The sequence below is a fragment of the Vidua chalybeata genome, chromosome 27, assembly GCF_026979565.1.
Source record: "Vidua chalybeata isolate OUT-0048 chromosome 27, bVidCha1 merged haplotype, whole genome shotgun sequence".
NCBI lineage: Eukaryota > Metazoa > Chordata > Aves > Passeriformes > Viduidae > Vidua > Vidua chalybeata.
In genome coordinates this window covers 584,898-606,027 of record NC_071556.1, presented here as the reverse complement: position 1 = coordinate 606,027, position 21,130 = coordinate 584,898, and the positions used below count along the sequence as shown (strand labels likewise).

General features: G+C 48.5%; 1 protein-coding gene across 5 annotated transcripts in view; it reads left to right on the top strand.

Moving 5' to 3' along the window:
- The first annotated feature begins 399 nt into the window (after positions 1 to 399).
- The window catches only part of MARCHF2 (membrane associated ring-CH-type finger 2), a 30,763-nt gene continuing 10,032 nt past the window's right edge, over positions 400 to 21,130 (top strand). The window contains exons 1-6 of one of the 5 annotated variants that reach the window (XR_008434988.1): positions 1,202 to 3,662; positions 12,820 to 13,039; positions 16,330 to 16,525; positions 17,028 to 17,179; positions 20,196 to 20,365; positions 20,503 to 20,919. Coding sequence is in view for 4 of the 5 variants with exons in the window: in XM_053965738.1 (XP_053821713.1) it covers positions 3,530 to 3,662; positions 12,820 to 13,039; positions 16,330 to 16,525; positions 17,028 to 17,179; positions 20,196 to 20,310 (816 nt within the window). In the remaining variant the exon portion in view is untranslated. Of the gene's footprint in view, positions 455 to 615; positions 739 to 1,201; positions 3,663 to 12,819; positions 13,040 to 16,329; positions 16,526 to 17,027; positions 17,180 to 20,195; positions 20,922 to 21,130 lie in introns of those variants that run through there. The other 4 variants (XM_053965738.1, XM_053965739.1, XM_053965740.1 and 1 more) reach the window with 4 other exon arrangements.

The following is a 21,130-nucleotide window of genomic DNA, read 5'->3' as shown; positions in this document are numbered from 1 at the left end:
CGGGGATGCGTGTCCCTGCCAGCACCTCCGGGAGCGGTAGGACACGGTACCCGCTGCCCCCGGGGCTTTCGCACTGCCGCGGGGTGCCGCGTTGGACGGTGTCCCGGTGTCCCGCTGTGGGGCTGGCGCTGGGCCGAGCCCTCCCGGGGCTGGGGGCGGGGCAGCCCGGGGGGCGGGGCCGATGTGAGGGCGGAGCAAGAGGTGAAGGGCGGGGCCCGCGCGCCGGGGGCGGGGCTTGGCGGCAGGGCCGCTATTGGCCGCCGGCTGTTGCCAGCGGGGTCGCGTTGCGACGCAAGCGGGTTACCCGCAGTCCATTGGGCGCTCAGGAGTTGCGTCAGCGCGGTCCGGGCGGGGATTGGCGGGCGGGCGCTGGGGGGCGGGGTCCGGTGGCCGCCGCAGCCGGCGCTGGGGCGGCGCGCGCCGCTCTGAGGGGCCGCGGGCGCCGGGAGCGCAGGTACCGGACGGGGAGGGGCGGCCGGGCCGGCCCCGCGCCCCGCGCCGCGCCCACCGGCCTGGGCAGCGCTCCGGCGCGGGGCTGCGGCGGCGGGAGCCGCGTCCCGGCCAGGCCGGGCCGAGGCGGGCGGACCCGCGAGCCCTGACAGCCCTCCCGGCGGCCCCGCCGAAGGGCCGGTCGTGCTTGGAAGCCGGAACCGCGCTGCAGGTCTCGGGGCCACTCCCGTGGAGCGGCTGCCGCCGGCCCCGCTGCCCGCACGGGCCCCGTGCGAGACGCTGCCGCCGGTACGGACTGTGCTGTGTTCGCTGTGCGGGGCCCCCGCGCCTGAGCCGCGGCCCTTCCCGACCGGGCCGGGCTGGGCGGGCCTGGGCTGGGCTGGGCTGGGCTGGGCTGGGCTGGGCTGGCACTGGCCCCTGGGAGCGCCGGGGCTGTCGCGTACAAACATCACCAGGGACAGAAGTGCCGGAGGTTTGAGAAGCGGTGTTTATTCATTTGATTCTTCTTCCCTGCGTATAACAGTTATTAGGAAAAGTTTCCTTTGCCACTGGGCTCCCGTACCTGTTTTTTTCACGTGTTTGGGAGCATTCTGGTGCCTGTTTTGCCTCCTGAGTGTGCAGACACGCTGCCTTGTGTGCAGAGATTTCCCAAGAGAATAAGCTCGGTGTCACAGCACAGCTGAAGAGGTTGCTGCAGTCCTGTGCTGGAGCAGCAACTGCTTTCCTCCGTGGTGTAAGCATAGGGTTTGTGATGGACTTTTCATAAACTGCCAGTCTTTAACTTTCTGTCTACTTAAACTCAGGTTTATTGAGCTGACTGTCTGTGACAGGCCAGAACTGCTGGTTTGTGGGATTTATCCAAGGGACAAGCCTGTGGCTCATGTTCAGGAAGGTGACTGTGACATGGGAGGTCTTTGTTGCAGTCTCAAACACTTGCTCTTGTTGTATGTTCTAGATCTGGTGGGGGGGGCCGAGATTACAAACCAAAACGCCATGCAGTGGCCTTGGAGGCTTCTGGAGTGTGCAGTTGCTTGCATGTTGTGCCCTCAGAAATGGTGCCACCAAGGTGTGGGGTGATACATCTGCACTGCATGGTGCTTCTGGACCAAGGAGCATTTAGATTGTTGCCCTCTCAGAGGGAGCTGTGCAGAGCTCGAATTTTGCAGGCAGGCAGGTGAGGTGTTTGCATGTTGGGGATGATGGTGATGAGCTGGAAGTGTCAGGGTTATCCAAAGCAGCTCTGGCTTTTTATCCTGCTTGTTTGTATTCAGTGTTCTGTCTCTGCCTTGATGTGTGTGATGAAGATCTATCACTGGGGATGTGATTCTCATCCCAACCTGTGCCCTTTATTTGCTCATCCCTAAGGGAATGTTTCTATCCCTCTCTATTACCAGCCCTTCATTTTCCTTGGCACTCTCATTCTCTTGCTCGACTCTCCTTCCAACAAGCATTTATCTCTGTGTCTTTCCCTTCTGATGCAGTTTCTAGCGCTTTCTTGACCCTTTTCCAGGTTCTTGCTGAGAATTCCTGTGATGTCACTGCGGTCAGCCAGCTGCATTGGCTGTGGCTGGTCCTGCTTATGAGGACATAAAACGCTGCTTGGCTGCCACTCACACGTGCACAGTATAATCCTTTGAACAGCTGCATGTTAGTCTGGGCTTTCCAAAGCTAAAGTGTTTGAACACTTTTCTGCATCTCCAAAGGATTATGCAGGGGAGTGTTTGGAGGCTGGAAGTGCCCTGGTTTTTCAGCTGTTTTCAGTGTTTGAAGCTGTGATAGTGTGTCATGCATCAGAAACAGAGGCTTGAAGGGAAGGGAGCTGGGACTCTGAAATCCCTTTGCTGCATGCACCGTGACAGTGAATTTAATAATTCCGGTTGAGGACAGAAAGTCTAACTACACCCAGGCACACGCTGGAGAGCGTTGCAGACAGCCTGCATCAGTAGGGAAGTCTAAACTTCGCCAAGAGCAGACCAGGTGGCACAGGAAACAGCCCAGTGTGAGCCTAATGTGTAGTTCACGGACACTCTACAGCAGCTATATACCTGGGGGTGGGTGTCTGTGGTTAGCTGATCAGCACCACTGCCTAAGTGGAAACAGAAAATGGCATTGGAACTAATGTTCCTTGTTTTGGATGTACTTGCTCTTTTTTGCTGTGGATTGCACAGAGGCTGCAGGGTGAGGTCACGCTGTGCTGGACGCCAAGGGGACCATGCAGATGAGCAGAACTACAATGTACTGACTGTGAGCAGCTTCCAACAGAGTCCTTGCCTTCATGGTTGCTGGGAGAGGGCCTTTCCTCTTCTAGGTGATTGATGCTGGCCTGCATCAAGCAAGTGTAGCACACCATGTTTCCCTGGGAGGAAGTAAGCACTGTTTTCTTGAAACAGCATGACCAAAACGAAGTCAAAATGCATCCATGGCAAGCTGAGGCTGGGTATGGACTCTGAGACTCTCTGAGTCTGAGAGACTGTTGCAAGGCCTCAGGACAGGACTTTGTAGTAGTTCTGCAGGTAGAGGCAGAAAGCAAAATGGGCATTTGGGGACTTGTTTCACTATTGTTTAAAATATCTTGGTTTTTCACACTAAGAATACAGAAGCTTTTCTTAGAAAATGAAGGGAGGGATCCAGCATTGTGAGCTATAAACTACAGGATGAGTTTATTTTTTCTCTCCTTGACTTGGACTCAGTTTTGGATATTTGGAGATCTCAGAGTTTCTCTTTCCAAACTAGATTTTTTTTTTTTTTCCCCTCCCAGTCTGAAGTTTGAACTGGTGTCTCTCTTCTCTCTCCCAGTCTAATTTACTCTGGTTAGTTTATGCTTCTGCCTGCTCTTAGTTCCAGCCTTTCCTACAATAGAGAAATGGTCTCGGTTACTGACTCTTGTCCTCTTGGAAGCACTCTGGGCATGTCTCAGTGAGTGACACCTGGGCACACAAGCCATGAGGTAAACTAAGCCCTGAAGGAAATGAGCACAGCACCAAACCAGGGCAGGCGAGTGGGTCTCCACAAAGTGTGTACGTTATCTTTCTCGGGTGGTAAAATGACGCATTAATCTGTGCTGAGGCTTATCAAATTCATGGCTTATCAGCACAGTTCATGTCATGCATGTAAACAGCAGGACCTCCACCTCTCCAGTCCCAGTCTTGTTCTCTCTCCAGCTCCAACTGTAGCAGCTGTTTCCTGGAACCTGTCTTTGTGCCATCTTTGTTGTAAGTAAACCAGCTCAGCTGTAGCTCATTGCTGCAGCAATGCAGCTCAGCTGGGAGAGGGGGTTCCCCACTGCAGCTGGTTTGGGAGAGCTTTTGGTGGCTCATCTTGCTGGGTGAAAGCAGGGAAGTCACTACTGAGTGTCTCAGAGTCTTGTGCACCTTTCCTGGGGGTGGAATGTTCCTCTCCTGCTGCACAGGTACAGCCTGTGAGAGCCCTAAGCACTGAAGGTAAAGTGCAGAGTGACAAAATCCTGAAAGCAGGGACTGAACCCTGTGCATCCTTCAGTGAAGGGAGGAGCCCAACAGGAGCTGTACTGACCTGCAGCTCTTCCTACCCATCTGCCTTGCAAATACCTTTCCTGCCCCAGGCCGCTCTAGAACAAACAGTGTTACAGTTTGGAATCTGTCATTTTCCCCCATTTCAAATAAATAGGCATCTGTAAGTTTTCTTCCAGACTTTATGTAGCAATTCTAACTAAACTTTTCAATTCCTGATAGAACTTGAGATCATTGTGTGTGGTTAACCTCAAGTGCTGTAACTGCTGTTGCAATTCTAATCAGTTGTCACAAAATTAGTGATCAAACCTGAAGGAAACATTCTCCTCCAGTTCCTAAAAAGAGGAAACAAGGGACAGGGAGCAGCACTGGCTCAGGAAATAAAAGTACAGACAAATCAAACTGACCTTCTAAAGCACTTTTCTGTGAAAATGAGAGTGCACCAAGCTCATGTAGTCTTGGTTTGAACAGGGATTTCTTTGTTTGAAGCTTTGAGAGCTTTAGTTCTATTTCAGCTGAAAGCTTTTTGGGGTTAGATTTGAGAGTAGTGGGAGGGGAAAGGTAAACTTCAATTCTGAACTGTTTTCAATTTATTTCCTCCCAGCTTTTCCTGTACTTCCCTTAAGACAAATCAGACAAGGCCTGTGTCCAGAAGAACTAGAAATGCAGCCTAAGCAAAACATTGCAAACTGAACTGAGAGAGTTTTGCAGCACAGATACCAATTAAGAAGTTTCACTTGAGGATTGAGGAGGGAATCTGCAGCAGTAAGGAGTGGGCAGAAGGGAGGCACTGGTGCCCTTGGCTGGGATCAGTGACTCCTTCTCTCTGGTTGACCATGGGGATGCTCTCAGTTGGTGTCTGCTCTGGAGCTCTCCAGAGCAGGATGGTGAGTCACAGGCAGTCTGTGGTGGTGCCTTTGTTGGAAAGCTCTTTGAAAGTGGAACGTTCCGAAGAGATTTGTGATACGGCTAGGTTGAAAAATAGAAATAGTGAAGTTAAATTCCAGATCAAATGTCTCCTGGGACCTGAGCGTGCTGCCCTGTTTCGTGCAGTGGTTGCGCACTGGCCACAATGATCAGAGCAGTCGGGGCAAGCAGGGCTGCTGTGGGCTTTGGTGGTGGTTTGTTCCAGCTGCAGTTCATCTCCAAGCAGTGTTGTTATTTGTACAGCAATGTAAATGGTGCTTTATAAACCAAGAAGGAAAACACTAGGGAGAATGCAAGTTCTTTCTGACCTGGGCTTCCCAATCCTGAAATAACATGTTGCATCCTCCTGAGTCGTGCCCTCTGAGGGACTGACCAGTTCTGTGGTGTATGGGCGCTGCAGTCTTGATCTGGTGCGTGTGTTACTGCTACACTAAAATTCTGTTTCCTGAGGTGTTATGCACAGCTGGAAAATCCATTTGTTCTGAACAAACTGCAACTGCCTGGCAAGTGACTGTGCAGGACTGGGGAGCACTTGAGCTTTGACCTTGCTGCAGAAGCCGCCTCTGTTTAAAGAGGAGCTCGCTGAAGCAGTAGAGCTGGGAAGCAGAAGTGTCTGCTTCTGGTGTTTTGTAAAGCACATGGATGCAGCGATGCGAGGCTGCACAGCTGTGGTCCCTTCAGCAGGGCAGGGCTATGCTTGTGTCTGGTGGGCTGGCTGTTGTCCCCAGTAATGGACAGCACTCTGCAAGAATTGTTTTGTAGGCATGATAATACATTTTTTTTCGCCACCCTGGTTCATGGTTTCAGTTTCAAGTCTTTCTAATGCATCTTTATTTCCCTGGAAAGAGTGATAAAACGCAGAGGGAGGTGGGTGCAGAGACTCTGTAGTTGCATTATGTAGTAAGTTGTGCTGCAACTTAAATCTTTAAAAGCTGGTGTCTTTTGAATCCTCAGAGGAGTCACAGGTGTTCCTCATGCCCCAGCTGGTTTTTAGTTGTTCCCTTATGAAACTTGTTATTAAAATGACTGAATTTTGATTGGAGACACCCTCTGCAAAGAATTTTCTGATGTTGCAATTCGTTTTTCCAGATGTTGGTAATTAAAGTGCAGTAAACTTTCCTTTCATACAGCTTTGTGGCAGATAGCAAGTCTCAAAAGAGCTGAGATACTTTGTTCATTTTGGCATTCCAGCTGTAACATACAGCCTAATTATTCCCAAGCACAGCAAGAAAAAAAACATCCTTCTTTTTATACTGATTTTTTTTCCTCAGCATCTAAGCTTGAACCTTTTGCTTCTTCTTGAATATTGAGTAACTTTATTAGGCAATGAAGAAAACTTGTTTGAAAAACAGTGGGTGAACAACCTGACAGGTACCCTGAAATGCAGGGAGCTCTGCTGTGTCGCAGTTCTGCTGTGTCCACATGAGACCCATGCCTTTGGCCTTGTTTAAAAGTTGGGGTTCTCACCTGATGGGAGCCCCGCCAGTCCCCACAGGAGCTGTGCCTTGGGAGCTTCATCTTTGCCAGCCAATAGTTTTCTATTGCTTCAAGACATGGAGATGAAGTGAAACTACTGCAGATGTTGATCCAATATACTGAAGTTTTGAAGAGGAGGGACGTGTGTGGAAGTTGGCTTTGGAAAACAGCAATTATTGATCACCAAGGCTTGCTGCAGTATTTTGCTACCAGTGGGGAATAGAACTCAGATGCTGGCAATGTGTCTCCTTGGAAAAAAATGGAAGTGAAAGACTATCTCTTCATCTGTGTCTGCAAACCCATTTGCCATAATCTAAATAATCAAGACTTCAGAGAGCTTCTAGAATATGTCTGCATAGTTTCTGGGTATAGAGAAGTTCTGATTGTTTGTCCCCAGCAGCAACAGCCAGTGAGTGAAGCCTTGAGTTACCCCTGACTGCTGCTGAGCTGTGTTTGGAATAATGGAGAGGCAGCCCAGCAAGTCCGGCCGTGGTCATGTACAAATGTGCCAAACACTGGAGTCCAGAAAGGCTGTGTCCTCTGAGCTTCTGACTTCCTCCTGGGTGTTACAGGGTTAAACTTGGAGCATTTGTTTTTAAACTCTGCCCCAGGGATGAGGCAGGTGAGCCTCTGGAGTCAGCCCAAAGCTTTTGCTGTTAGAAGTGTAGGAGGAGTTTCCTGGTGTGAAGTTTTATCAGAAGGTTCTCAAGTTCCCAGAAGGTTGTGCCTTGCTTATTTTTTTCCCTTGCTTTTTGGGATTTGTTTTGAGCCCAGGGTCAGGGCTATCCCCTGGCTCTGACTCACAGCATTGCTCCACTGGCATCCTCTGAAGAGCAAGTTATGGCTGAAGTTTTTACAGCATCGCCTTTAGTTGAAACTGCCCAACCAAATGTTGCAGGCGGGCACAAATAGAGAAGCTCCTGGGGAGTGGAATACTTTCCTGTGTGTTATTTACCAAATTTTAAAATGTTTTAGAAGCTGTTGCATGGCATCAGTGTTGAGGCATATGCCAGAAAATGCTGTGTCACTTTTCTCACCGGACAGGGCTCCTTGCACTCTGACTTTAGGGCTGTTGTATTCAGGCGACTTCTGAGCATAGGACTAATGAGATTTCTTCCCAGGCCCTGAGCAATGGGAAGAGTTGCTGATGGGTCAATTGGGGGCAGATCCTGAGCTGGCTTTTTGGGTACTTTTAAGGTGTTACATAGCAGACCTGCAGGGTAATTTTGGGGAGTCAGTTGATGTATAGAATTGTGTATTTTTAATAAAGAACAAAATAATATTGTGGTTTTCAACCCTGAGCAGAAAGAACATTTAAACAAACAAAACTGAAAACAAAGCCCAGTGTGAGACTGGTTCTTGAGGGGGGGGGCTGGGGGTGTTTGGTTTGTTGTTTTGTTTTGGGTTTTTAGGGTTTTTGTTGTTTTTGTTTGTTTGTTTTTGTTTTTCATATATTAATCCACTTATACAACCTTCTAACAGTAACAGAGAGCACGTCAGGCCACTCATCCCATCCGTGTGTATCTCTGGTGGCAGTGTCTTAGGTGTGTGATCACTTGGGTGTGAGGATGTAGAAGCCAGATGTAGAGATGTAGTCCACCACTAACCCAGAGCACAGAGGCTACAGGTACACTGGTGAGGCTGGTGCCTCAGGTAGAACTGATGCTGGAGGATGTGCTGCACACCTGGGATTGAACCTGGGCCATGGGAAGATGTGCATTAGCTGTATGAGATGGGGTGTGTGAGAGCAGGTGCTTACATGTGTGCAGCAAGCAATTCTTTGTACAGTCTCTCACGAGATGGAGAGAGGTGTTCAGATGGTTGTAGGGCCCAGGATTTGGGAAGTCCAGTTTTAGTGGTTAAAAGGAAAGCACTGATGTTAGGAAATGCCCTTTAGCTACTGAAAATCTTCAGTTCACTGGTGACATTTGCAGGATCATATGATTAGAAAACTCAGTGTCTGTGTGCCCAAAATGGCTAAAAGGGTTTTGGAAAGCAGGCTGGGAAGCTTTGCACCCAGGCTTAAACATCAGCTCATGTGAGCAGGGATCGGAGCTCTGATTTGCCATCAGTGACTAGGTTACCTGCTAAAAATAAAAAAAAGTCCTTGTGTACAGATGGTTGGGTTATGTTGGCTACACAGCTTGGTTATCTCTGTGATACCATGGATGAGGGGCCAGGTCTTGGTTACAGTAATCAGGGAAGTGGGTTGCTCAGTGAGAGGATCAGACCTGGCCGCTGGCAGCCTCACATGTTGGGTTTTGTTTGGTGGAGATGTCCCAGGGAAACCAGTTTGTTCAGGAGCTGGTGCGTATGCGCTGCGCCCAAAGCAGGTGGAACTGGTTCTGGTTCCAGTTTGCTCTGGATCCTCTCAAAGCCACAGGCTTGCTCCAAGGTTTTAGACTGGTTGGGATATTCATTAGTGGACAGGCCACAAGCAGTGTGGCAGAGCCATGACCTGCACCTGAGAGTCCCCATTACTGCCATAATTTGGCTGAAGCCTTTCTTGTTGTCGTTCTCATCTTGACTGTGCTTTTCCCTTTGTGGCTTTGATCCAGATGTTCATCTGGCATGTGGTTTCCCTGTCTGGGAGAAATAAGTGTTTTGTCCATCTTCAAAGTCCAAAGCAGAGGTGGGGGACCCTTTAGCTCCTTTACTCCTGCTTGCTTCACCTGGGCACATCTCCTGCATGGAGAGCACTGGTCCAACCTGATCTCTGCAGTCTTTTGAGGGGGTTTTGCCCACCTCATTGACCTTTGGATGATATAAACTGGTTTACATATCTCATTGCAGTGCATGAGATCTTGCAAGCGTGTTTCACTTCAGCCGTGGAGCAGGATCCTGCACCAGCAGTCTGGTCTCTGCTTTGGAGCAGTGACAGAGCACAAGGTGCTCATCAAGGAACTGGCTCATTTTGCATTTTGCTGCACGTGTTTGAGTTTTGGAATTCTAGTGCAGAATTCACTCTTCTGAGACAGCTTTCCACAGACAGGGTTTGAATTTTTTTCAGCTTGAGTAATTTTCTACAGCCCTTCATGTTCTGGATCTGCTCAGAAGCTGAGGATGCAAAATGTTGCTGAGAAGAGCCTTCCTATTTATTTGCTAATGTCTAACTATGGCAGCAGAGGGGATGTTGATAATAAATCTAGTGTCTCTGAGACTTTTTAAAAAAATGTGTACAAGAAATGTATCCCCAAGGAATGGGCTCAGAAAACACATGTGTTTAGAAAAAAAACTGTGTGGTTCAAACCAGCTGTTTGGGTCTTGTTTCTCACCCTGGGATTTTGATGTTTTTGCTGTAAACAGAGCTGGGGAAGGGGCTGGAGCAGAAATCTGATGCTGAGGGAGCTGGCTGTTCAGAAAAGGAGGTTCAGGGGGGACCTTCTTGCTCACTAAAACTCCCTGAAAGGAGAGTTCAGCCAGGTGGGAGTCAGTCACTTCTCCCAGGAAAGGAGTGACAAGAAGAGAGGAAATAACCTCAAATTGTACTAGGGAGGTTTAGGCTGAAAGAATTTCTTCATGGAACGAGTGGTCAGGCACTGGCACAGGCTGCCCAGGGCAGTGGTGGAGTCACCATCCCTGCAGGGATTTAAAAACTGTGGATGTGGCACGTGGGGATGTGGGTTCCTGGTGGGCTTCGCAGTGCTGGGGGAGCAGTTGGACTAGATGATTTCAAAGGCTGTTTCCAACGTGAATGATTCTGTGAACACTGGGTTTGGGTTGGATGAGCTGTTGTGAGAGAAGACTGATGAGCTGATCCTTCAGGGATCAGGAAAGGGACTGACTTGGCTGTACACCATTGTTGTGATGCTCCTGCACACCATGATTCATATTCCACTGGGTATGGAACTGGGACCCGAGTGCACTGCAGATGTTGTCTTTGGATTTCAGTTACTTCTTTACTAACCATGAAAATCTTGCTGCTTTTCTTTCATATTTGCTGAATGGCATGAGTCAGATATTAAAGCAGTGACTTCAGGTTCCACCCTGGGCTGGATCCTGACAAGGAAGCACGAAATAACTCGTAACAGAAACCTGTGCATTTCCTGAAGAACGGCAGGGTGGCCATTGCCTTCCAGCCCCAACAGGGCCCTGGGGCAACACCATGGGACTGCCTGTGTCTGTCAGATGTGGAGCACAAAGAGCCTCAGTATAAATACTCCCAGGACAGAGTCAGTGAGGGCAGTTTTATTCCAGTATGCAGAATGGACTTCTTCCTCTGAACTTTAAAATAAACAACATTTTGGCCAAACAAATGGAACTGACCTTTTTATTAAAAGCATATATCTTCTCATGCTTGTTTCAGTAAGAGGTTGTTAATTTTAAAGAACTCCTTAACTTGCAGAACAGCTGACTTAAGTAATTCCAATAGCATTTATCATCTTACTTTTTGCTCCTTGCAGTTGGAGAATTTGTAGCCTTTTTTTTTTTTTTTGAGGAGGAGAAATAAGAAAAGTAGCTCTAACTCTGTGTATTCTTTGCACAGGTGGAGAGAGAGGCTGAGTCTATCAAGTTAATTTTTAAGTTGATGAAAAGATTCACATTCGTTTTGAAGAAGATTGACCTGGCCACAAGCTCAAGCTTATTCCTGCTCAGATGCAAAGGCAGGATTACAGATAGTTATCAAGAGCAGCTTTAAGAAAGAGATTAGAAAGTCTTCTGTTAGATATTAGAAACTATTCTGTAAAGTGAGGGAATGCTACCAAAGTTGGCGTCTGGTTCCGAGACACCAGTGAAGGGCTCTCTCCCTCCTAAACGCATGTACATGAAGGAAGCTGTCCTGACAGATGAAGCCCTTGGTTGTGTGAGTTGCTTAATTTCCAAGACATGAAAAAGCACTTTTGCTTACCCAAATCAGCGTTTTCAGGGCTTCAAGGATCATGTTCTTGTACCAGCTTTTTGGTTTTTTTTCCTCTGTAGTGTGGCCAAGCCTCCAACCAGGAATAAGCCCTTATTTTCTTTAGTTATTTTTGTTAGATTTTGGCTTATTTGAACCTTACAGAACTGCAGTTTCATGAGAATGTTTTACTCCAGTTGTGCTCAGAGGTCTCAAATAAAAACCTTTCCTTGGATGGGATGGTGAAGATTTGCCTGCTCCTACCTCCAGGAAGCAAAGATTGCCGATTCCCCCCACTTCCCCAAAATTTAACAAACCTAATTGTTTTCATAGATCTTCTTTGGGGTTGTGGTTATTTTATTTCCTTTTATTCCTCCCCCCTTTTCCTTTTCATTGCTTTCATTTGAACTTCTTTATGGGTTTATTTCATCTTGAAATTCAGCCACCAGGATGAGGCAGCATTCCAGCTCTGATCCCAGCAGTGCTGGCGCACAGGGATTACTGTGCGTGCCTTACATAAGGCAGTCCTGTTTACAGACACAGGGATTTTGGTTTCACCAGCAGTACAATGTTGTTGGATTGTGTTCAATGTGACTCACTGTAACCTCAGCTCTTTATTTCTGCACAGCTGCCTTCCAGGGACCAGGTCAAAGGCGATTGGCAAAACCAGGATTTTTGTAAATCTGCAGAGCATACCCGATTTTGGGGATGAAATACCCCCTGCCAGGGAGGAACATGGCTGTTTTCGGCAGCTTGGGTGAGCTGCTGCCTTACCTCAAAGGCAGAGAGCTCTCCTGTCCTCACATGGCTAATCAGAGCCAGCTCCTGGTTTGCTGTGTTGGGCTTTTCTCTCCGTTTCTTGCATTTGCTGTTTGTTCTGTGTCTTCTCTTTGCTGGGTGAATATTGAAAATGTGCTGGTGTGCTTTGCTGTTTGCAAGTGGCTCTTGTAAAAGTCGTGATTGATCTGAACAGTTGAAAGGGAAAGGAGTCAGGCTGGCCTGCTGCCCTTCCCAAGGCGGACTTTTGGTGCTTTTGGAATGTTCATATCCACACATTCACTGTTGAGATGTACCCCAGTGGATATAGAAATGTGAGCATGTGTATCTCTTTAAGGAAATAAAGAGAAAAAACATCAGCGATGGAATGGGAGAGCCTTTTGAGCTTGGACAGTCTTTCAAGTGCTCAGAAAGCTCCTGAGGGCAGCTGAGAAGGGCCTCCTGAACTCAGCCACATAAACTGGTTTAGGTGTCCTGTTCAGGTGAAACTGCTGCATTTATGGAGAGTATGAATGTAAGTTTTCAGGATGGCTCTAGCCAGAATAGCACAGGCCCATGGGGCTTCTGGTTGCCTTCCCCATCTCTGTATCAGCACATTCAGTTTGAAAGGCTTCATCAGGTTAAAGGAATTCTCTCTGGGAAAGGCAGATTTGCAATTCTGATGATAAGTTATGTAAGTAGAACACTTGGAGCCTTAATTTTATGGTAAGGCAGCCTCACAAAGCCTATTAAAGGGGACAGAAGACTCACAAAACGCGTGTGTGTTGGGGCCCTGGGGTGCTCCCAGTGCGAGTGGGGCTGGAGGATCGTGAGGGATTGGGGACTCCAGGGTTCTGGGTTCTGACTATGGTGCTGTTCCTGCAGGTCTCCCGGGTGCCGGGCCTGGGACAGAGGGGCCCAGAGCTGCCATGACGACAGGTGACTGCTGCCACCTCCCTGGCTCCCTCTGTGACTGTCCGGGCAGTGCTGCCCTCTCCAAGTCGGTGGAGGAGTCGGACATGGGCCGCCCGCAGTACATCACCCAGGTCACGGCCAAGGACGGCCGGCTCCTCTCCACCGTGATCAAGGCGCTGGGTGCCCAGAGGTGAGGCTGCTGCAGGGACGGGGCTCGGAGCTGCAGTGGGCTCTTCCCCTGTTTCGGTGGCTCGAGTACAGGGAGACAACAAAGTCTTGTTTTGTGAAGGAGTTTGCTGGGGCGCTAATAGCAAGCGTGACGCCTCGTGGGCCCTGCGCTGGGCTCCTGCAGTCCTGGGCGCTGCTGGCCTGGAGCTGGCGATTCGGGGAGCCCAGAGCAGCAGCTTCTCGGGGCATGGGGGCCTCTGGCTGCGCTGCTGTCATGGCCTCGCGGCATGAAGGTGGGGCCTTGCTTGCCGGGCAGTGTGCTGTTCATGGAGACATCTGAAGGGCTGGGAGCACAGCCTTTGTTCCAGGAACATCCATGGAATAAAGGCATGGTGTTGAATAAAGGCATGGTGGAATAAAGGCAGGGAGGGGAGGGTGTTTGTGTTGCAGCAACTACAGCACCCAGCTATTGCTAGAGGGGACACGTGGCAGCTTCACTAGCTCAGACTCCTGATGTAACTTCTTGTCAATTATTTTGAGCAGCTTCCAGAGTAGAGGACATTTGGCAGCATTGTTCAGTTCATCTGCTGAGAGCTGTCACATTTTGTGTTCAGAAATCGTGTCTGAACAGCTGTTACTTGTTTCAATGAGTTTGGTCAAACATTTATGTGATATGAAAGCAGTGATTGCAGACGTGGGGGAGGGATACAGGGAAGCTGTATGAGAATAGAGGCAAAAATAATTGCTGCATCCAGCAAACCTGGGTCAGGTCAATAAAAATGTGAAGGTAATTGGGCTTGTTCTCTGGCAGTAGATAGTCAGAGTGAGAAGTTGTTTAACCCTTTAGAACTTGTGGGGTGTAATAGTTGTGTGGGAAAACTGCCTGGAAACACGTTAAAAAACCCTAATGTTTTTAGGATTTAATGTTTAGGGTCAACCCATAATGATTCCTTATGTTTCTACATGACCACCAGTTTCTTTCTTTTGGTGGTGGGTTTCAGTGTCTTCCTTGTCACCAGCACTTAGCACAGCAAAGCCAAGAGCAGTGTGACTGCACTGGAATGTTGAATTACTGATATGGTGTCTTCAGCTTGCTGGAAAACTGTCTGAGTGTGTATCATGTGGGAGTGTGAGCAACCCCCCAGACGGCAGGGGAAAGGAAGGAAGGAAAATGAAGTCTGATAAGAATTCTTTCCACACAATGTCAGCAAATCTTTTCATTTTGGGTTGTTTGTTGATAGCCAAGGTTATAGTAATGTTCTGGAAATGTGAAACTTCTCAAACAGGAAGAGAACGAGTGAACTATCTTACAGATGCTTTTCTTAGGAAATGACAGATGCATGACAGCACTGGAGGCTGTAGGGGATTGTCTGTGTCACTAGGGCTGTGTGCATGCTGTCCTGGTACAGCATTTTATGGCAATAAATGTTACACAATCATAAAATAATTTAAATTGGAAGGGAATTCCATAGGATATCTGGCACAGCTTCCTTTTAGAGCAAGCCTGCTCAGAGTATTGTCTGATGTCGTTTCCAGGATCTTTGAGGATGAAAGACCTCCCCAGACTCCTGCTGCACCTTTTTCCCCAGTGTGCTCCTTTTCCTTGAACTGTGCTTACAATGCCTCACTCTTGCTTTCTATGCAAACTAATGGAAGTGGTGCTGCTGGTTGTGAAGATTGCTTGGCGGTTATGTTGCAATCCCTCAGACTTCTGCAGTCAGGTGGGGTTTTTTGAATTCAGAATAGCAGTGGAGTGTGAACTATGATATGGCCTCAGTGTGGCTTTTTTTTGTCTGTCAGCAATTATCTAGGAAAAGGTGATACCTGATACCGCACACCTGGATTTCAAGAGGCCTTACAGTAGGGTCTTTGAAACAAAGATGTTCCTTTTTCACATTTTTCCTTTCTCGCGCCCCCAGATCTGGGCAGCTTTGGATGTAAGAGGAAAAGTGTGTGAAAGACATGGCTGTTTGGAAGGTGGGAAATGAGATACTAGTGAGGGCCTGGTTTCCATGGTCCAGGGAAGGCAGTCCTGCTCTGGGCCTCTGCTGTCCAGCATTTTGTTTCTAAATTATCTCAGTGATTGGTGAATGCTGGAGATGAACTGAACTGCTGAAAACAGTGAACTTTGGTGTCTAGAGCCATCTGGGGCTTCCCAGGGAGCCCAAAACATCCTCATCATGGGGCTGGCATATGGCTGCTAAGAAACCTGTGCCTTGGGATGCCAGCTGGGATGCCCCATCTCTGTAAGTGTTCCAGGCCAGGTTGGCTGGGACTTTGAGCAAGCTGGTCTAGTGAAAGGTGTAGCACTAATTGTTCAGTCAGTGGTGCCAGCTGAAGGTGTGAGAAATATCTTAGGAACAGATGGATGGTTTGAGTGTGATGAGTAGCTCAGGCCTCCTGTGGGGACGTTTGCAAGTGTCTCTGAAAATGTTTGTTAGTTGCTTTGGTAGTTATCTCTGGTTCTGTGAGGTCTGTGAGGTTCTGTGTGATTCTGTAGTTGGAACTCATGGCCAAGGAGGTGTTGCTCCTGAAGCACCAAAGCATTTCTGCAGCCACCGAGCTGCCAAACGCTGCAGAGCCCACGGGATGCTGCAGAGTTACTGTGCAGTGATGGGCAGAGGGTTTGTATACTGGAGACCTTGCTCTGGGTGCCTGCTTGCTGTGAAATATGTTGTATTCTTGGGGAGGTGAGCTTCCAGGGTCAGATCAGTTGTCTCTCTAACAGCAGTAGAGAGTAACTCAGTCTCAGTAACTCTAACAGCAGAGTTACTGCTGTTCTTGTGCAGTTCCTGCTCAGCCCAGGCTGCAGAGCCGAGGTGGGCTGAGAGTGGGTAGGCGATCTGGTAAATGTGACCTGATTGCCAACCTCTTGAGTAGCTGCGGATGGCTAGGGCATGCTGTGACTACTGTGGGTCATTTGGCTTTGCTTTGGTCATCTGGATTTGCATGAGTGCTTCAGGCTTGGTGTTGGATCTGGTATCAGCCCCTGCCCACTGTGGGTACAGCTGAAGACTGTGGGACGTGCGTTGCAGTCACTTCTGGGGCCAGCTGAGCTGGCCAGGCAAATGTGCCATCTTCTCTTGTTGTTATGGGTCTTCCAGATTTTAAATGATCTAAAATGTCCTGAGCACCTCCATGGTCCCCTGAGACTGGTTTCTTGCTGCAGCAGGCTCCTGGCATGCTGTGTCACACACTGCCTGCTGTTCATGTGCCTTTCTGGGGCTTGGTGGGACCAGACCCTGTGGCAGTGTTGTTCTGCCTGCTCTGACTGTGATTTCATTCTGTTTGTCTCTCATTCTGCTTCTTTAGTGATGGTCCCATCTGTCGAATCTGTCATGAAGGTGGAAATGGGGAGGGACTGCTTTCCCCATGTGACTGCACAGGAACACTGGGCACCGTGCACAAGAGCTGCCTGGAAAAATGGTTATCCTCCTCCAACACAAGTTACTGTGAGCTCTGCCACACAGAATTTGTTGTAGAAAGAAGACCAAGACCCTTGACAGAGGTACCATTTTCTTCCTGCTTCATTTTTATTTCCATATAATTTGAGAGAAAATGACTGATTGCCCTACTGTTCTTGTAGTTCTTGGTGTCTCCTCCTCCTTGCAGTACCTTTGTACTCACAAAGAGTCTGTTTGGAGAGATCAAGTCCCTTGCCAGACCAAGTGATGTAGTTGCAAACACACAGCAGTGGTGTTTGGGGCAGCTCCTACCTGTGACCTGCCCATGTGCCACCTGCCAGTGGCAAGCACTGTGCTTTGGCTGTGCTTTAATGCCTGAGCATCAAAATGCAGGTGTCACAACATGACTGACTGAAATATGAAGTTCTCATAAATACTCTTTTTTTTTTGTTCCTGGTTTTAATCTTATCTCAGTGCTAGATAAGTGCAGCTCTCTTGCATGTGCTTTCCTTGTCATGTTCTGTTCTGAAAAGTGAGATGTGATTGCTGATACTGTTTATAAAAGATCTGTCTTCCCATGACTAATACTGATGTGTGCTCCTTTAGGCCTTGCTCCTTCCTGCTGCTCTGTGCTCCTCCCAGTTGAAGGAGAAAACAGGACAGGGCTCAGCTGGTCCTGATGTTCTTCTCTGTACTGACCACAGGGGATCAGTCCATCAGCCTCCCAGAGCTGGAACATACAACGTGGGCTCTGGCTGGTGGGTCGGGTTTTTTTGTTTTGGGAGCAAAGGCAGCATGGACCAGGCCATTGTCTGACCTCAGGGTTCAAGTGTACATCCCCAAAAGAGGAATAAGTAAACCAGTGAGGTACAATAAAAAGGCTTAAGGATTTGTTTTAGAAGATGGTTTAGTATGTCTGCAGTTGAGTGAGCTCTCCCGTGTCAGTGTGCTGCTGGCTTGGCTTGGGGGTTCCTTCAAAATGCTGTGCAGCTGCAGAGAAGTGTCACTTTGCAGCTGGGCGTTTACACTTAACAATTTTGGGAGTCCCACATTCCTGCAGCCATCAGCAGTGGGAGCTCTGGGAGCTGATTCTTAGCAACAGACTCCTGTTACCTGTCAGCTGCTGGAGATTTGTCGCTGCCTGCCACCAGAGCGTGTGTGGAGGCAGAGTTATTTTGGATTTGTAGTGGTGACTGCTCTTGTCCACTCTCTCATGCTCCTTGCCCCATCAGTTAGATCAAAACTGAGTCACAACTGGAATTCTAAGTTGCTTTCCACATTTCTGTTTCCATTCCCATCGATTCCAGAGGTTGCTTCTTTTCTCTTCCCACCTCCCTCTGGAAACAATATTTACCCCCTTTTCCTTTCCAGAGTCCCCAGCTCTATTTCTCATACTCGCATCTCCTCCTAGGTGAACCTTGGTGTGGAAAAGAGTCCACCAACTGGGGAAGCATTCAAGCTTCAGTTTGAAAAGTAAATACTAAGTTTTAATGACTGTTTAACTTACAACTGACTGTCATGGACTTGACAGCCCCAGACAGGAGGAGGCTTTAGCCTACAGTGCTAACCGAAACCATGTATCTAGCACAGCAATTTGTATGAGCATTACCTCAGTGGTTACTGCTGTTGGGGTCTTACTGCTTCTCTCCTAGCTGCTCAGACATATAAATTGGTGCTTTGGCCAGTTGCAAAACTGCTGGCAACTGGCAGTTTTGCACTGCTTTAAAGCATTTAGGAAGGGCTGTACCTTGGCTTTGAGAACACACTGCAGGCAAGCCCAGGGACCGTGATCTTACTAGGGCTTATGCAGGCCAAGTTGTGAGTGCAGGTCTCAGATGTTTTAGCTTAAGAGCTGGTAAATATTACTAGCCAGAAACAAACACATGGGAGTGCATTCAGCCATCTTTCACGATGCTGTGTCACCTCATAACAAACACAAGCTTGGAAAACTGCACGCTCAAAAGCTCAAAGGCCAGTGTGTATTGGAGGAGTTTTTCCTGTGAAACCAACTTGGTGCCTCCATCTGGCATGAGGAGCTTGCTGGGAGAGTGGGACAGAAAAGTCTTGTCTGTACTTCAGTGTGGGTGAATGAGCATTCTAGGACAATCAATTTTAATTCCTGTTGAAATTTGTGAAAAGCCCGTCTGGACTAGAGCCTATAAGGGTATGGTGATCAACAAACTGTGAGTGCTGAGAGGTGATGGGTGGGCAGCATTTAATGAACTCAAACACAGGAGAAATGCCACTGTGTTTTCAGAGAGGAATGGATTTCTTGAGCCATTATTGCCAGCTGGCAAAGGCTTTGGGATTCCAGTGATTTGTTACTTCTGGTATTTTTGGACTGCCTGTGAGCACAGTGAAGGGGATGATTTACTCTGTTGTGGTGTCTGCTGAGGAGCAGCTTGCCTAAAGTGCCTTGTGAGCCTGGAGGCTGGTAAGCACCTGATGAAAAGTCACCAGGTAGCTGGTGAGAGTGATCCCCACTGCAGAGCAGAGCCAAACATGGTACAGCCCCAGAGCAGTTCCCTTGCCAGCAGCTCAGGGGCAGAAAGGTTTTCCCTGGCTTGGAAAGCAGCATGTAGCCTGGTTTAACACAGGTCATGGTAGCAGGCTGTTCTTGCCCTCTTCCAGGGCTGACAGCATGCCCCCAGGTGATGGAGTGCGGTGGGTGGGTTACCAGCAGTGTGTGCTGTGGCTGCAGCACACAGCTGTGCTGGGGCCCTGCACAGCCCTGTTAGTTCATCAGCACAGGTGCTCTGTGCCTGGCACACCATGGCTGGAGGGCTCCTGCTAGAGCAAACTGGTTCACCTGGCTAGAAAGACCACCTGGTTCTGTTGTATTACTTCCACCACACTATAAACCCTCTGATCCTTGCCTGGAGCCTGGGGAGAGTGACCTGGAGTTCAGTTTCTCATTTTTGTTGGGAGCTATTACAGCCACTCTGAGCTCCTGCACCACTGCGATCTGCTGGGCAGAGGCAATGACAGTGAGTGTGCTTCATCCTGTGAGGTTTGCTGGGGCTTAGACGTCAACTGACCAAGTGTGACCACTTTGGGAAGCTCCCACTGGTAGCGGAGGCTCTGCCCTTAGTGCTGAGCCCTTTGGCAGGAGCAGATAACCCCTTGGCCAGCTGGGGTTAATTAATACTCTGTAATTAATACTCTGCCTGCAGGGATGAGTTAATTAATTAATACTCTGTAATTAATACTCTGTAATTAATACTCTGCCTGCAGGGATGAGTGCAATCTCATCCCCATACCAGAATGGGCTGCAGCTCTTCACCAAATACTTTTGGGAAGTGTCATCTCCAAGCTGTTCATCTGTTTCTGAGAAGAAGGCTGGGGAAAGAGGCTGCTTAGTCATTTAAAAATGTCACAGTTCCCCCAGCCACCTTATCTGGGAAGTTCTCTGCCTCTTGGTTGTTTGTGAAGAGATGGGGAGTGTTTTGAAACTTTGGGGGAAGTGATGTTTGTGGTGAGTGTGCTGTTGAGGAGCCCTGATAAAAATCCACTGCTCACCAAGTAAAGCTGTGAAATAAAAATAGAAATTAAGAGCAGAGGATAAATGGATGGAGACTAGGACTAGGAATGATGCAGGAGCATGCTGCATGGCAGAAGGGTCTGCCCCATGTGTGAAAAGCTATCCAAGCATTCTAGCTCTCTTTTGCTGTCACCTGGCCACAAGGGAATTTGGTAACATGCTACCTGCTGCTGCTGGGCCTCGGGGGAGAAAGCAGCTCTTGCTGTTGGTTCTGCCATGTCCTGCCTTTCCAGCCTGGGGAAACTTAGAGCTGGTCACAGTGGCTGCAGCGGTCACCGGTCAGCACAGCTCATCTCTGGGAAGGGACCATCAGCTTCATTAAGAATGGGCTTTGTCATGTGGTTTTGAGATCCTTCAGAAGGAGAGGGCCTGAGGCTGATTTTGGGCTGCAGGAGACATTTTGGTGAGTACTGGGGGGAAGCTACATGGCCAAGTTGAAATGCTTCTGTGTAAACTTCCTGATTTCTTAGAAGTCAGGAAATGCCATGACCAAAATTGTCTTAGTTTTTACTTCAGGCCTCTTGTCTATCTGTGTTACAGTGTGGTCTTCATGGTCACAGGCTGTGTCTTCCAGAAGGACTGCATGGATGGAAGATGCTCACTAGCTAACTGTATTAATCCTGCCGTGTCCCTGCTCACCAAGACCAAACTATTCCTTTTCTCACGAGCTTTTCTGGGGTACTTATTGCAAGCACTTGACAAACAGTAATTGAATTTTGCAGCCTCTTTTACAGAGGACAGGTGTCAACTTTGTCCAGTATGGATTAAAGATAATTTGTTAATAGAATTATATTTTTGTTTTCTTTAAGCATCCATTGATTTATGTTGTGGTCTGTTCATTGTAAAAACAGTAACAGTATTGACTGCCAGTGTGCCTAATCTCTGAACATAGAGTGGGGAACTCATCTGAACCCAGAGCCAGCTCTGGCAACCACAGGCTGTAGGGGAAATACCTCCTGCAGTTCAGCCTAGTTGAGCTATTTTTTAACTAAGAAGGTAGCTGAAGGCAAAAGAAAAAAAAAAAAAAAAAAAAAGGCTTTTAAAAACTGTCAGGCTGTAAGATGACTGGGCTGAGCAGGGGCATGTTTTGAACACCTGCAGGTGGAGATGGAGAATTGACCTGCGGCCCTGGGTGGAGAGTTTTGCAGCCAGAGATGCAGGACGCTGG